Genomic DNA, 16,631 nt, shown 5'->3' on the forward strand with positions numbered 1-16,631 from the left:
GTTTAAAGTCACTCTGCCATAACTGAGTTGTCCAGTTTATGAACAAAGAAAGACGGACACCTGGTGGCAAAGTCAGATACTGTGGTGTTATTTCCACTTAGTATCCTGTGTCCTATACCCAAAGGCCAACATCTTCCTTTACCAAATTAAAAGCTTTTTGACAAACCTAATGAAAGTAAAATTCATCACAATATAAAATATTTGACCAAGTCTGTGTATAAGTTTTATTTGTACTTACAATATGGAATACACATAAAAATGTATGTGTCTCCAGAGCGTGGCTAAGTGTAAGGTCTCACAAACTGACACATGATGTCTTCTGAGTCACTGTTGGTTTGATAGACTGCACGTTTGAAAAGAAACAAATGTGAAGGTGTGGCGTTTGAAAGTCAAGTGACTCTCATAACCTGCTCATCATCTCTTTTTTGGGGGCTAACAGCTGGAGGCTGCTTTAGCTGCTACAAGCATAACACTCACTATTTATTTTCCCCAGTAGAATACTATCTGATAACTCTGTAGTGAGAGCTGCATTAAGTGAGTCAGTTTCAATGTCCTTTCTATTCCTGGTGTACTGCACTATTCTGCCCTACAAAGGCAAAAGACCTTAACTCGCCAGAGTGTAGAACTGAGACAAAATGACTTTAAAGTCTTTTTGTTGTCCAGCCAAATGAGTTGCAGGCAGAATATTGGAAATGTGGCAATTCTTTGTCTTTTTAATGAGGTTATTAATGTTCATAAAAATCTTTAGCTCAAACATGACCTTTGACCCTTATTTGGAAGTTGAGGTACTCTGCCTTTGCATTGCCTGTAAAATAATAACGGGGTCATGCCAAGGCAAAAGGCAGTAACTTCCATTTGATACTGTATTTCACTTGGTTGCATGGTTAAAATAACACAACCAACACTATTTCTTTGCGACACTTTAGTCAAGCAACTGTGTGTGTCAGAAGTTCTTAATGACAGATATTAAAACAAAGGCATAACACCTTAACTCCACTGCAGTAAAACAGTAACTTCACTTTGATCTGCAGTAAAACAATGACAGAATACCTTAACTCAGTTTGAGCATTATGGAATGCTGCAGTACAAAGGCAAAGACTACAGTAACTTCACTTATAAGGATGCGTGAAGTTACTGGACTCTGCCTTGGTTTCTCGAGGGCTTTTGGAAGTTAAGGCAAATACAACCTACTATTTTCTAAAAAAAAACAACACAATTGACTCAAGATATCTGTCCTCATAATAAAGTACATCTGTAATGTTCCAAAAATGACAAAAACTAATTTTTTGTACGGCAGTATAGTGTAACTTGAATAAAGATAACATCTGATACGAGTAGAAATTTATTAGAACATTAATCCAACATAGAAATTCATATAAATTAAGTCAGTCAACAATTAATTACAAATGACTTCATGTCAAAATTTCAAAACATTTAGCATTTTGTTGAGATAAAAGATTTACTTTTTTTTTTACAAGGCTGCGTCAGTTGTTAGAGGCATTTGGTGGTTAAGAGGCATTAAATACAAACATCCTTCACATGATCCTGTTTGATTCCCATCCGCTAAACATGGACTCAAGAAGTCTTAGACACAGACTGAGACATACATATTTTCTTCATCTCAAACAAAAAAACAAACAAACAAAAGCTTGGACGGAAATGATCGAGCCTTAAGGTGAAGTAAATGAAATGGAAGGGACAGAAGACTGACTGCAGGTAATCCCTACGTAATAAAAATAGTGTGATAGTCTAAATAAACTGCAGGTTAGATAGATTTAACTTCATTACTGTACGTCTTACAGTAGCTATGTTACTTCGATTTGTTTCTTCATTTAACATATTCATTGCAAAATCAGCGTTATAGTGTGTATTTCATAACGTATTGAATAAATATTTTTAAGAATGCAAGCTGATCTAACGGGTTAAACTGGAACGTAGGAATGCTGAATAAAATATAAGATCCATACATTGGAAAAAAACAATTACCTTCATGTAAATCAGATGCTTTCTCCAGTGAGCTGAAACTTCTTCTGACACATTTTGGAAATGTTGAATGGACCTTCAGGAATTACAGCCACCCAGTGCGGGTCTGATTAAAACAGAAACTTGCTGATAAAAAGGTCTGTCATTCATGCTGCTCTTCTCCTCTCTCTGGTCCTCAGGGGGAAAGAAATGACAGGCTTGTCTTGGGATGCAGCAGGATGTCTTCAAAGGAGATAATTCTAAAAAAAACAAAGATTGAAATTAGAAAAGTGAAGTTGGTCATATAGTCTCTAAAAGGAGCAATATGTAAGATATCTCCTGAATTCAATCATAAACTGACCTTACTATATCATCAGGCATAAAGGAAACATGCTATATTGAAGTTCTACCTTATCTGACAATGCAGCAGCCACTATGTCCTTCTTCTAAGTTTTAATTCCAGTCAGGAATGGTCTGTATTTGTTTTGCCAGAGAATGTAGGCGACACCCCCACACGGCTGTTTTGGACGCTCAGCGGTTTGCCAGATATAATAACAGTTATCATGGCACCAAGCAGGTGTTGCAGCGATGGAAGCAGGCGGGTTGGGGGAAAGACCCCTCCCTCCAATGTTTTGAATTTGGACTGTGGTACCAATTAACGCTATGTGTCAGAGTAACATAAACCCTTTTCACATATACGCATTTTTCGCGCTGACTTTACCCGTAGTTTCTCCGGCCAGACACCTAGTATATTTTCCGCAGAAAGTCCAAGTGAGCTGATGTCTGAACGCGGGAGCATATACTCCGGAGATTTCAACTCGGGCCAATAGAAAGAGAATTATGTTTATATACAGTGACTGCACGCGACCACTACGATCTCCGTGCATGTAATTAAACGGCTGCATTTTGTTTTCTGCTCGTCAGTATGTTGTTCTCCGCTCTTTTGTGGATATTGTCATTCCATTGGATTACACATAGCATTGATATAAAGGCAAATATTCTCATTATAACGTCGTTTAGCGGACTCTGTTGCTTCGGCCGCTACTTCCGCGTTGTTTATTTACGTCACGTCTTACCTCAGGAAATTCCCCCGACCCCCCTCCCCTCTGACAGGGATATTCCCCCGCTGTGAGGAGCATATGTGAACGGCTAGGTCGGGAGAATCTCCGGATCGTTCCTCCTGCAATTATCTAGATATTATCCGGAGCGCATATGTGAAAACGGCTATATTGCTCCTTTTAGTATTGTAACCAAGAGAAAACCATAAAGTCTCCAAGACTTAGCTTTATTTCCCAAAATTATATTTTTTATTGTTACTTTAATTATTATTTTTCTTCTTAAAGTTATATTTTGGGGGCATTTTGCCTATTATTAGACAGGAGAGCTGAAAACAGGAAATGCTGGGAGAAGAGAGTGGGGGATGACAGGCAGCAAAGGTCCGGGGTCAGATTCAACCTTAGGCCGCTGTGATGATAACCACTGCCTCTGTACATGTGGCCCGCAACATAAATGCTAGGCTATTAGACGCCCAATTATAATTCTTCTTCTCCTCTTATTACAGAGCCATTTTTGTCTTTGTCTTTATGACAAGGACAATAAAAATGTACGTGATGTTATACTTTGGAGACACTGGTGGCGTAGTGGTTAGTGCACGCCCTGATGCTTTTCTGACTCTCTCCTTCTCTGTAGCTCACCTGAAGCACAACTGCAGCCACCACAGCAAAGACGGCTAACAGAGCCATCCGCCCCAGCCAGCCCAGGTCTACATTCTTCAGGATGAAGAAGCGAGCCCAGCCCAGTTTCTTGAGTGTGTGAGGTGGGTAGCGCATGCTGTTCACCCCTTCCATCTTCAGCTGCTTGATGAGACAACCTCGCAGGTGGCTCAGCTGGTCGAAGCTGAACTTGCCGTGGTAGCAACCCATACCGCTGTTCCCTTTTTTGAAAGGAGCAAAAGATGGTTGGACTGTGTTAACATGTACTGGCTTCAAATTTGATGGCCTTTAATCAACACAATAAGCCAATTACACAGAGAATATTGTCCCTTACAATGTTGTATTGTTGCTATATCCCCAATCTTTAATTCATTTTCAAAGATATTGTTGTATCAGAGCAGTTGAAAACAGGAACTGTGTGAAAAGTTAGATATTCTGCGGAGAATTGTTTCTTTTTCCTACTTCTTCTAAAATTTCCAATCCATAAAATGGGGGGGGGGGCTTGAATGTTATTGTCTAATGTAAACTCATAAAAATAGGCTCAACTTCTAATATACCTGTTTTCAACAAGTCGAGTTCCCTCTGCTGGCCATCAGAAAGAATGCAGGTCTGAAACACTTTCAGATTGCCTTCACTTTTTAGACCCAGAGACCCCTCCCCCCTGTAAAATGGACTGCCTTAAAGAGCAGCTCTTAGCTTTAATTTCTTCAAAGTATTGTCCTTGTGTGTACTCACCCACTCCTCCGAAAGGCAGAGAGCTGACAGAAAAGTGCACCAGACAGTCGTTGGCCAGCAGTCCTCCACTGGAGGTCTCGTCTGTCATTCTCTTTATCACCTTTAGAGAGAGAGAGTGTTTGCGTCATGACTCTGAGTGTGAATGAACATACTGCACATGTAAGGGTCTGCATAACTATTTGCTCCTGATTGTTTGTGGTATCTGTTGTTGGATACCTTGTTGTCTGATGAGAACACATAGAGGGCCAGAGGTTTCTCTCCGTTATTAATAACTTTGATTGCCTCGTCCAGGCCGCTGACTGGTAAGATGGGAAGCAGAGGTCCAAATATCTCCTCCTGCATTACCGTCGCCTCTGGCTTCACATCCCGCAAGACTGTGGGGGCTAAACACAGCACATACACACTATTTACCAAACACGTTATTCCAGTTTATTCTTGATTTAATGCAACTGTCAAAATATAAACCACAAAAAAGTACAGTATTACCTATGTAGCAATCTGACTCATCATTTTCTCCTCCTACAGCCACAGTGCTGTCCTCCAACATGGTAATAATCCTCTTGAAGTGGCGCTGGTTGATGATGCGTCCATAGTCTGCGCAGGTCTTTGGGTCGTCTGTGTAGAACTCCTGCCAGAGGATAAAATCTCATTATGTCCCATGTAGTCTTATAAAATCCAGCCAAAATACCAAGTCGTGTGAAGAACTACTCGATCATTTTTTGAAGGTTCTTTGAGGAGTTTTTTCACTGGTTATGAAACAAAGTGAAATAAATATTAATGCACCTTTATGACCTACACAAACAAACATCAGACCATCAGAGTAGAGACTGTGTCATCAAGGTTTACCCTTGCTTCGTTATCTTTTCTTGTCTTATTTGGTCATTCTTACCTGTTGTTGCTTGTTTCTCTTGTCTGTACCTTTATTGTATTAATTCCAAGTTTAGTTCTTTAAGTTTTCCTTTTTTTTATTTGTCTTGTTCCTCCCTTGTGTTGCTTTACTCCTGTGTTCATTTTTCTGTTCACAGTCCTGGCTTAAGATTTCAGTGTTTCCTGTTTTATTTTGTAGTTTTGACCCTGTTCATCATGCCTCGTGTTACTTCCTCCATTTGTGTATTTCCCTCCCTTTTTGATCGCCTGCACCTGTTTCACCTGTGGCCAATCACTGGAAGTCTATTTAGGGTCTACGTGCTTTCACGTTCTTGTCAGTTTGACACATATCTGTGTGACTCCTTGATTTTTGGGTTGTCTTACCTGCCAATATTCCCTTGTGACTTTCTTTTGCATTTTCTTGTGACTATTTCCCTTTCTCCTTTTGGAATTTTAATTTCGACTCTGTTTGTACCTTGGAAAAAGTAAGCCATTGTTTTTGCTTTGTTGTTTGATGAAATATTTTCATTAAGTTCTGCATGTGGGTCCTCTTCTTTGTTTTTGACTAACTGTCACAGATTGACTATTTCTATACAGCAATTTAAAATCGTAATGTGTCAGTTGAAGTGATTAACTGCATGCTAAACAAAGCAAAAGTTCCTCACAGCAGTTTTAAGGTAGACTTTAAAAAATGTAAATGTAAAACTACTTATTTAGAGAATGAGACTTCCTATTCAGGACTTTCTTGTCAGATTCTGTTACCTTTATGGCCTTCTTGACTTCATCAATGACCCGGTCCTGTATGCTGGGCTCACAGAGGATGTAGTCTGGGGCGATGCACGTCTGGCCGCAGTTTGTGTACTTTCCCCAGGTAATCCGTCTGCACAGTAATGAAAAGTTAGCAGGAGGGTCTCGGGTAGAAACAGCTGGATGAAAATAATGTATCTATTGTCCGACCTGCAGGCTATGCTGATGTCACAGTTCTTATCGATGTAGCAGGGACTCTTTCCGCCCAGCTCCAGGGTGACCGGTGTAAGGTGTTTGGCGGCGGCCTCCATGATCAGTTTGCCCACCACACAGTTGCCGGTGTAGAAGATGTGATCGAACCTCTGGCGCAGCAGCTCCTGGGTCTCTGCCACTCCTCCATTAACTACAGGGTAAAGCTCCTGACACACAGAACACACATGTACTTCTCATAAAGCTGCATTTGGTTTCTAATGAAAATGTTTAAATTATTTTATTTTTACTTTGTAAATCGTTTGCAGTAAAAATAAGATATACGTAAACTATTTTTGAGTAACTTCACATTTAAAGGGCCAAAGCAGGTATTTTTCCTTTATATTCGGAGCCTTTGACAGACATTATATCACGTGTATAATGTGAGCCATCCTTACTTTGTCGATGTAAAGAGGCAGCAGTTCCTCCATGACCTTTGCTGTGTGAACACAGACCTCGGAGGGCTTAATCACAGCAGCATTACCTGCACAAAAACGGGATAGGAAATCATGATTCACAGATTACAAAAAATAATGCATTTTAAGTAGAAATCTGCATTAGAGGCATTAATCTAATCAAATTAATGGAAACAACTTAAGATACACAGGTATAGTTCCCTAACAGAATAACCAGACAGTCTACAAATGATGCAAACTTGTAAAATAGAAATCTTTTTTAAAGTGCCAAATATTAGTATATATAATATTGCTGTGCTTCAGTTTGAATGCATTGGTTGTCTCCTGGAGTCGAATTAAACTTGATTAGAGTTTAATAATGGCTTCCAGTTATTTTCTTTCTCACTTTTCATTTCTGTCTAGCTTGCACTCTATATTCTTAGAGTTAAGTTGATGAACCTTGAAATTACTTTTCAAATTATCCCCCTATAAAGGAGCATCTGTGAAAACACAACTCAACCTCTGTACTTAGCTTATATGACATATCTGTTTGCTGGGTAGTGCTTGAAATTGAAACTGTTTTTTTTCCTTTGTAATAGTGAGAAGAATGTTGAATGTTGAACATATGAAATGATTTTCCCCCTTACAAAATCTCAAATTCTCTTCTCTTTTCTTAGAGTTGTTAAATTTACTTTACCGCAAGCTGCCATCAGCTGATCTGAGAACCGCCACAATGCCAACCAATCATATCACACTCTGACAACAAGGCGGTCTACTGAACCATTCTGCCGCTCACTCCTCTTGCATCACTGTGAAATTGTCCCTCCATCAGCTTCAGTCAGCACATTTTATATTCTAGGATGAATTGTTTGCTTGTTATGTCTGCAAGATGTCATGTATCATTACATGCACATTCAGGTTCTGTTCTGCATGTCCCCATGGGGGGGGGCATTAAATGTTTGCATTCTCAGCTAAATCTGTGGCATGCTGCACTGATACTGCTGAGAGCTAAGTGCAGAACCAACTGAAATACAACTGTACAAACCATAAGTGCAATAAATGGTTAAATCTATGACGAGAGTATTCCTGACTGAAATAAAATAGATCATTCAGGGGCGTGACGTTGATACAACACACACATTATCTGAACATGAAGTAATATCTGCATGTTTAAGGTTATATCATACAGCAATATATTACATTTTAAACTGTTGAATTGTGTTGAGCGTACATGTTTTTATTGGCCTTTCACATAAATGTTATTTGATTGATTTTGTTATGAATGAAGAGAATGACTTGCGGCCCTGTGCGGCTGATATGACAGCCAGTGTACGATCTGATAATGTCGGGGCAAAGACTAAAGTCCATGCAAGTACTCCTATCAGTGCAAGAGTCTAAAAATTGTTTACAGAGTCTGCCTACCAGCTGTAGAAGCAATAATATGTAAAATTATCGAACAGAAGATTCAAGCAAGAAAAGGTCAGACAAAAGACTATTCAAAACAACCCACAAGCAAACACTACACTCAGGTCGCCATGATAAAGTCACTGGATCTGAGCCAAAGCACTTCAGAGCCTCTACACCAGCGCAGAGCAACATTTGAAGGTTTTAAAGAGAGAAATTAATTATTCATAAGTTCAGTCATTATCTCAGAGATTCACTCAGGGTTCAACCTCGTCCTTTGACTCATCGCTGATAGGAATAATGCACAGAGTTGAGACAGGTATGTTAACACGTGTGACATTCAAATGTAAGATTTGTTTTGCCTGAATCTACTTCTAATCTCCCTATTGGCTGTAGAGCAGAGTTCACAGAAAGCCCTTTCACCCATTTATTACGAGGGATTGAAGTGTTAGGTAATGCTGGCATAAAAGGGAAGTGGACTGATCACAAAGCAATAAGCCAAACAGGACTGAAGTGAATATAAAAATCTGAGTTTCTGCTGTCCCTGTACATTTTTTTTTTTTTTTTAAACTTTTCAGAATACTCTTATGAGCTATAAGATACCTCTAAGCTGGTGTAGAACAAAATGCTTCTGTATCTTACTATTATACTAAATTGTCATGCCCTTTAACATAGAGGATAAAGGACACAAATCTTGCCTCAGTGTTTCAAAAGTGAACTATCTTCTCAAAGTTCAGCTCAGGGATAAAATGATGGTGAAATCAGATAGAAATGTGAAAACTGACCATGTCATATCAAAAACACACAGAAAGCATGTAATAGTACCAGCGGCAATTGCTCCAATGAGCGGCTGGATGGTGACAGCCCAGGGATAGTTCCAGGCTCCGATGACGAGAACCACTCCCAGAGGCTCGGGCTGGATGTAGACGGTATCCGAGATTGTTAGAAGGTTCTTCTCTACGGGCCGAGGAGCCGCCCACTCCTTCAGCTTTCGGATGGCCAGGCTGATCTCACCCTCAAGACCCAGGGTCTCATAAAGCTGGGTCCCCACCTCGCTCTGCACAAGACAATGATATCAAACTCACTTTGCTCTTGTATTTGTTTTTGTTTCTAATCTGTTTTTGTTTTTCTTTCAGCGCCTCAGTTTAAACAACTTTGTGTAGGAAAATGCTTTTAATTAATACTTAGATTTTTTTGGCTTTTAGGAAAAATAGTCAGTAGCGCTTTGTTTTTTTTGTTTTTTAAACCATCTTAATTTTAAACTTTTCTATATCTTGATAATGGATTGCAAAGGAAACTATCCTTGTGTGTCATAGATTAAACCATTAAAACCTGAAAGTCTGTAACTGCTCAAACTAAGAAGTCTGAACCAACAGACTCAAAAGTGACTCATTCATCATCCAGACTTTTGCGTGCAAAGACTCTGGCTCTCAAGCTTTTTGTACCATGAGGAAGCGCTAACTCACAACTCACCTTATTGAGGTCTTTCTTGATGGCATTTGAAATTTCTTTCTGTCTGTCAATGAAAAGCTGCTGTAGTTTCTTCAGCTGGTAAATGCGATGCTCTAAAGGTCTGGACCTGCCGGTTTGAAAGGCTTTTCTGGCACGAGCCACCGCCTGCTGCTCCCGAGACATCCTGGGGAAAGAAAGTCAAGTTTGAAGTTCTGACTGTATCCAGAAGAGTTACACAATCTGTTCATTTGAATTCATACAGATGCTTCATACAGGACAACTAATGTAGTTGAACTTGAACAAAGTCGTGTTCTGTCTGCTGACACAAAAGTACGATGGTGGAAAACCGCAAAGATGATTTACTCAAAACTATATGTATGTACAACACTGTACATTGTTGAGGGTTTTGTACATTACTCGAGTGTTTGTAGTAAGAGAAGAGGCTACTTCACGAGTCTTGGTAGGATAAAGTGAAAGTCTTCAACTCTACAGTTTAACACTGACTTTTACAGAAGAAGAAAGAACATGAGTTTTTAGATATTAAATAATGCAGATTAATATGTAATGATCTTGTAATCGGCCTCCCATGCCAGTTGAATTATAGAAATGATGCTTCCACAAGGCTGTAACAGTTATTGATTATTTTAACTATTATTTCCCCCAATTACCATTTGGTCTATAACATGTTTGAGTATGTTGAAAGATCTTGATCCCAATATCTCAGAGCTCAATCTACAAAATATTTGGTTCGTCATCAGTGAAACTTTTTTTCAGATGGACGACAACTAGGGACCTTTTTTTCCGTTTCCCCCTTTTTTTCCCATTTCCATATAATCTGCTGGTATAGCTGAAGATTCTGTTATCAATCAATGAGTTTTTTAAGTCCTTAAAATGTCACAAATCATCGTTGGCCAAGAAAGTCATGTCCGAGAGCCGAAAGTATCTAACATCTTCAATCAGCTTTTTGAATGGGTAGTCCAGGACCTTAACATAAACATATTCAGTTTATTACATTGTAAGGCTGGAAAGAAGTGGGATATTCTCACAGAGAGGTTAGATCAGGGGTCTCCAACAGGTAGCTCGGGGGCAGGTTTTCAGTAGCTCACCTATAGGTTGACCGACTGTGTTAAAAATAAAAATCTGACGACGGTATATGCATCTCTTCCCACTATTCATATATTTGGCCCATAAAAACAAGTATGAAGTACTAATGTTTTCTTGGACATTGATGTGAATTTAAGATTATTGATAAGCATTGGCTTATTGCAATTTCACAATTTTACTGTACAAACAGTAGTTTAATTCAGCTGAGCTATGTAAATAAATGCAAGTGATTTGATGCAAGTAGCCCTTGGCCACTTTCATTTTTTGAAAGTAGCTCTCAGATGAAAAAAGGTGGGAGACCCCTGGGTTAGATGATCAAATGATTGGTTTTCTTCATAACAAATTGGCATGGATTATATACTCAATATTTGCTCGTCGTCTTTCTGTCTTTATTCTTGAGATCAATAAATTGACATAGCCTAGACTACTGTTTGCTTTACAAACAGCCTAAAGGACTAAGAAACTAAAATTCATTTTAGAAGCTGGGCCAGGCCACAGCTGTTACAGAAAGAAAACTGTCATTACAAAAACATTTACCTTCTTAACTATTTTAACAACTTAACAAACTTTATTAGTGTGTTGATTATAGGCTGCATTTATTCTTCCTTTCGCACATTTTCTGAGCATATCTTCCACTATTACAAAACTAGGTTTATTAGTGTCGCAGTTTAGTTGAACGTCCTGCCATATGTCAGCCTTTCGTCTTGGCAGGTCTTTGTTTATCGAAAACGATAAATGTTATTCTCGCAGTGAAACAAGAAACCACCCTGTTTATTACATCTAGTGGGTCAGAGTTGAGGGTGCAGTGATCACAAACTGGGCTATAGTTTACTCTACGCATATCTAACCGCATCCGGGAACTTTAGATCCTAGGTTACTTCGTAATACACGAGTATGACATTGTAAGTCAACAATAGTCACTGTGCATTTTGCGTTCATTCACTTACCATCTTCGCAACACGGTTTCAATTATATTCACATATCCTACCAAGTTTTATGTAGCCATGGGCTACATTTGTTATTATCTCGGTTTCGCGACCTCTCTACGGCTCCGTCTGTCAGCTGTTAAACAAAACACAGAAACACCGCGCAGTCGCTTTTTTTTTAATGCTTACCTGAACTGTTTGTGTTGTGTTTATTTTCTTGAAAACGACCCTCGGTCTTGATGGTGAGACAGCCCGTGGAAAAGGAGCTGAGTAACAGTTCACGACTTAGAGACAGAAGGCAGGACCTTCCCCGCTAGGTCACACCCTCACAGGGGGAGGAACAACAGTGCTCAGCCACAGTTAGCAGCACGGCTGGATGGATGCTGCTTGTCTGAGTCTGACTAAAACATGTTCTCCAGACATGTGGAAACTTTTGGCTACATGATAGTAAGCGAAATATCAAGACATTCGGTTAATATATTAACAGATAATAACCCATAATAACCTATTGTAGTAGCCGAGGCATATAACAAAGACATCAGCTTCAGCTTAACTTTTTTTTTTTTTTAGCATAGGCCTAAGTCTGTTATTTTCATCTTAAGTTACCAGTGAAGTTTTCAGTATATAGGCTAGGCTATAATAATAATATAATAATAATTTATAGGCCTTTGTAACATAGCAATAAGTAAGGTCTTTTACCTGCTTTTTGTAACATAACAAAGAGTAAGGTCTTTTTACCTGCTCTTTTGTTATGTTAAAAGACAAAGAGTAAGGTCTTTTACCTGCTCCTTTGTTATGTTAAAAGACAAAGAGTAAGGTCTTTTTACCTGCTCTTTTGTTATGTTAAAAGACAAAGAGTAAGGTCTTTTACCTGCTTTTTGTGTGTCTCGAAAAAATAACACTTGTTATGAGTTGACGCTATACAAATAAAAATTGATTGATTGATAGGCCTACTTTATTAATCACGCGAGGAGAAATTTGGTTTTACTCTCTGTTTAATGAACATGAACACACACATGCACAAACAGGATCCTATGGACATGCATTAATGGAGAGGTCTCAGAGTGAGCGGGCTGCCCACAGCGAGCGCTCCAGAGCAGTTTTAGGGGTTCGTTCGATGCCTTGCTCAAGGGCACCTCGGTAGTGCTCGGGAAGTGGACTGGCACCTCTCCTACCAGGCCAATTTCCGGACTTGGTCCGTGCCGGGACTTGAACTTGAACTATGATAGCCTGTTAAAATCGACATTGAAAATATTAATGTAGAAATTATCAGTGGGAGACCGGGGTTGGTTGTCACACTTTTACTCTTAAGTAGATTAGGCCTACTCATGATCATAATACAATAAAGCTGTCATTTCTGAATTAGACCAACGCTTAAGGTGTTGCGGTGAAATGGGTATCCCTTTTATTCTTCTAAATTGTTTTAACAGTTTAGACAAACTATCCAAGAAACATTTACTCAACCAGCCACTTCACAGGGTTTTTACAGTGTATGGGCTTTGTTTTCCCTACAGTTTCTTTGTTTTCAAGTGTAACTTTTTCATTTTTAAACTAGTAACAACTAGGCCTACTAAGTTTTAAATTCAACACAATATTTAGGCTATAATAACCATCAGCCTGTTGTATTTGTCCATTTGTTTGAATATCATATTGAATCAGGTTGAATAAAAAAGCATTCAGTGTATGTTTTACAATTTTTATGTAGCCTATGTAAAAAAAAAATGTTTGCAGTGCCAAGCATACATTTCTGAACTTGTTTCAAAAGAGATAGTCTATAGAAGTTACACGAGTAAAAAGACAGCCTTAAAAATAGCCTACATAATAGCCTATGTCCTAACATTTTCATTGTGAGTGAGTGAATGAGTTAGTGCTACCTGAGTAATGTGTGTGACAAACACGCCCCAGAGCAGCAAGACAACCGCCCCCACCTGGCCTCTTGGTTTTAGGCTAGCTACCACACAGCTTTAACTAGCTAGCTGGAATATGCTCAAAGCTATATTAACTTCCACTTGTTTGAATGACTAATCACCTTGAAACATTGAATACCAAAACAACATCTACATGAAATTACCCCCACCCCTTGTTGGGGTAATGTTTTGTATGTTTCCAGATAGAAATGAGCATGACATCATGCCAAATATTATGTAGCCTCATAACATAAAGAAACATGGTCCTTTAGCACTTCATTTGTGGTTATCTTTACATTTGTCAACTGTTGGTATATTCCATATGCATGTTTATTTCTCTTATACTGTTATGATACAGGGTTGGGCACCGTGCATGTTCACAAGTCAAAATTCAAATTATTGTCCATGTCAAAGGTTTTCTAATACCACATGTCATTTTGCAGAGACATTTCTGCAAGCTCCTGTAAAAAATATTCATATTTACAAATATTCTAAAGGTAGGGATAGGGCCTATATTATTATATTATATTATTTGTATAATTTTTGTCCTCAGCCTTCTCTATGAGCTGTAATATCTATTTATTTTGTAACTATGGCTGCACTAAATCATCCCTGTTGCCTCTCCTTCTTTTTCTACAGAGACCTCTTATCCACAGCCAAGTTGGGATCACACTCGGCTTCTATTTATCAGATCCATAAAGGTTTCACAGTGCGGTACAGGGTTAAGGAGTTACCCTCTCACTTCAGCCATGCAGCACATGGATTAGGCCCAAAATCTCTCAGGCTGACAGGAAATGTGGACAGAGCTTGCACTTCAAACAGCGGGCTGGGGAATGCTGTTTGTGTATTGTGAAGGAAGAAGTGAGGCTGTAGGTGAGGGAGAGGAGGACACGGCGTCATTCACACCTGAGTGTCAAGGCAGATTTTTGTTTTGAGGAGTGTGGACGCAGGATCAGAGCTTCTCTGTGTACACACAGGAGAAGTACAAATGGTAGCATTCAGATGCAGAGAGCAGGACGGTTTGTGTATTGTTAGACTTTATGGCAATTGCTGGAATACTGTCAAGGGCAAGACAGAAAATCATGGACTGATTAAGGACCGTCTGAGCTGAAAAGGAGGAATCTCTAAAAACTTGTCAAGCACTTGTGATTTGCCCTCAGTAAAGTTGGTTAAACAATAAATAAATGTCTAATCTGTTTTATTCAGCAAAACATGTTGGTTAACTTTTGAGCAAACATTAAGTCTCATGAGCCTCCAAAATCAGCTTCAGGAGTCCTGACAAAAACCATGGGGTAAAAAACTGACACAATAATGGTCAACATGTCACCTACACAAGACTGGGTTAACTTCCAGTTCTATGGTGTTCATTATACCCAGTTCCAATAAAGTTTCCAATATAAAGTAACCAAACCATGGCCAAATCACTTCATTGCAGTTGCCGCAGATTTGAGTTAAGTCATATTTCCTGACCCTACTTGTGACAATGATTTGTTTGTGAATATTGTCCACTGCTGCAAATCAAATTTCCCTTCCAGGGACAATAAAGATCTGAACTGAACTGAAGTCTCTGAACTTTACAGGAGCAATATAGTATAAAAAATATTCCCTAATTTATTCTTTGAAGACGCTGTAGGAAATAGCCGTTGGACATCTCAGTCCAGAATCTCTCACAGGTGTTCATTTCTGTCTGGATCTGGTGATTGTTACTTCCACAACATTTGTTTCACAGATCACAGTTAGCCCGTATATCCTTCTTGGAAGGCATCTACTTTTTGTTATGTTTTCCCATCATCTCATTTGTGGTTATCTTTACATTTGTCAACTGTTGGTATATTCCATATGCATGTTTATTTCTCTTATACTGTTATGATACAGGGTTGGGCACCATGCATGTTCACAAGTCAAAATTCAAATTATTGTCCATGTCAAAGGTTTTCTAATACCACATGTCATTTTGCAGAGACATTTCTGCAAGCTCCTGTAAAAAAATATTCATATTTACAAACATTCTAAAGGTAGGGATAGGGCCTATATTATTATATTATATTATTTGGCAGATAAATTGAGCAAATATTAGCTATTCAAATCATTATAACGCAAGTCCAAAATAGAAGTGACGTTATGGTTTAAGTATGTAAATCAGACTAAACAGTTTCAAAAACACAACTGTCATCCCAAACTAGACAGATATAAAACTTATATCTTCCCATAAGGAACTCTCCTTGTGTAACCTGGCCCATAAATACAGATTCACAATCTACAAACATATGAATAGAAAGGAGAAATATTCTACAAAGGTCAAAATTGTAAAACACATAAACAAAAAAACATCAACTCATGATTTATTTTTCCAAATGTTGGAAGTTCAGGCCTATGTGTTAAACTTGGCCAACTTTGTATGAGTGAATAACAGAGTGTCAGAGTTCAGGGCATGTCCCTGGTACCCTGGTAACATGTGACCCGGTTTCTACGGCCCATCTGGGTTTGGTATCGATACACCGCATGCTGTCTTAATTTAGCCCAAGTCATGTGACAGCCAGTCACATGACAGAGGCAGTTTGGGTTATGATCGTAATGGCTCAATTGTTAATGGCTTTAAGAGTCGATGTTAAATACTTCACCGCTACTTGGAGCCAATCATCAAGGTTAATGTGCCATCCAAAATCATTTTTCAGCTAGGCCTACATCACGTGCACAGGATTAAGAATAATGTCAACTTAGTGTTTACAATAATAACACTTTGAAATAACGAAAACACGTAGCCTGTAACTTGTAATTTGATTTTTTTTTTTACTTCCAGTCTGCCGTATTTGCAAAAAGTATTTTATTTTTATTTTTATAAATGGCCCCATACACTGCGAGTCTAGCACTGGCCTGGGAACTGGCTGTGCATTGGACTGCGCGTTATCCGGTGTTTTGATGTTTCGAACGGTGGAAACAAAACAGACCAGGAAGCAGAAGAAGTAGCCCCATTTGTCACCTCGGCACATCATAGTTGACTAAAGCCTCACACTCCTGCAGCTTCTTCAATACACTTTCACCATCCAAACACACACTGTCATGCACACCAGGAGACCGTGAGCTGTGGAGGAGAGGATGCGTCACAGACTGACGTATCAGAAATGCGTGATTGTAGGCCTATACCTTTTTATTACAAAGCTTGCGTAACCG

General features: G+C 39.0%; 1 protein-coding gene across 1 annotated transcript; it reads right to left on the reverse strand.

Annotated features, from left to right (window-relative positions):
* Positions 1 to 1,484: 1,484 nt before the first annotated feature.
* On the reverse strand, positions 1,485 to 11,892 carry aldh3a2b (aldehyde dehydrogenase 3 family, member A2b). The gene is made up of 11 exons (XM_061055263.1): positions 11,743 to 11,892; positions 9,545 to 9,707; positions 8,897 to 9,128; positions 6,671 to 6,756; positions 6,234 to 6,442; positions 6,039 to 6,156; positions 4,896 to 5,037; positions 4,626 to 4,792; positions 4,410 to 4,509; positions 3,657 to 3,895; positions 1,485 to 2,222 (listed from the first exon to the last, which is right to left on the reverse strand). Exons 2-11 carry the CDS (start codon positions 9,704 to 9,706, stop codon positions 2,208 to 2,210), a joined length of 1,470 nt encoding a protein of 489 aa, XP_060911246.1. The 5' UTR covers position 9,707; positions 11,743 to 11,892; the 3' UTR covers positions 1,485 to 2,207.
* Positions 11,893 to 16,631: the final 4,739 nt, after the last annotated feature.

Source organism: Labrus mixtus, chromosome 14, assembly GCF_963584025.1.
Source record: "Labrus mixtus chromosome 14, fLabMix1.1, whole genome shotgun sequence".
Lineage (NCBI taxonomy): Eukaryota > Metazoa > Chordata > Actinopteri > Labriformes > Labridae > Labrus > Labrus mixtus.

What these genes read in the sequence shown, in the direction of transcription:
- aldh3a2b (XM_061055263.1), bottom strand. Translation starts at nt 9,706, where the DNA reads ATGTCTCGGGAGCAGCAGGCGGTGGCTCGTGCCAGAAAAGCCTTTCAA. An exon ending in CATTGGAGCAATTGCCGCTG is followed by an intron (nt 6,757 to 8,896) that starts GTACTATTACAT and finishes GTTTTTGTGCAG; the next exon opens with GTAATGCTGCTGTGATTAAG. An exon ending in AAGTCAAGAAGGCCATAAAG is followed by an intron (nt 5,038 to 6,038) that starts GTAACAGAATCT and finishes ATCCTCTGGCAG; the next exon opens with GAGTTCTACACAGACGACCC.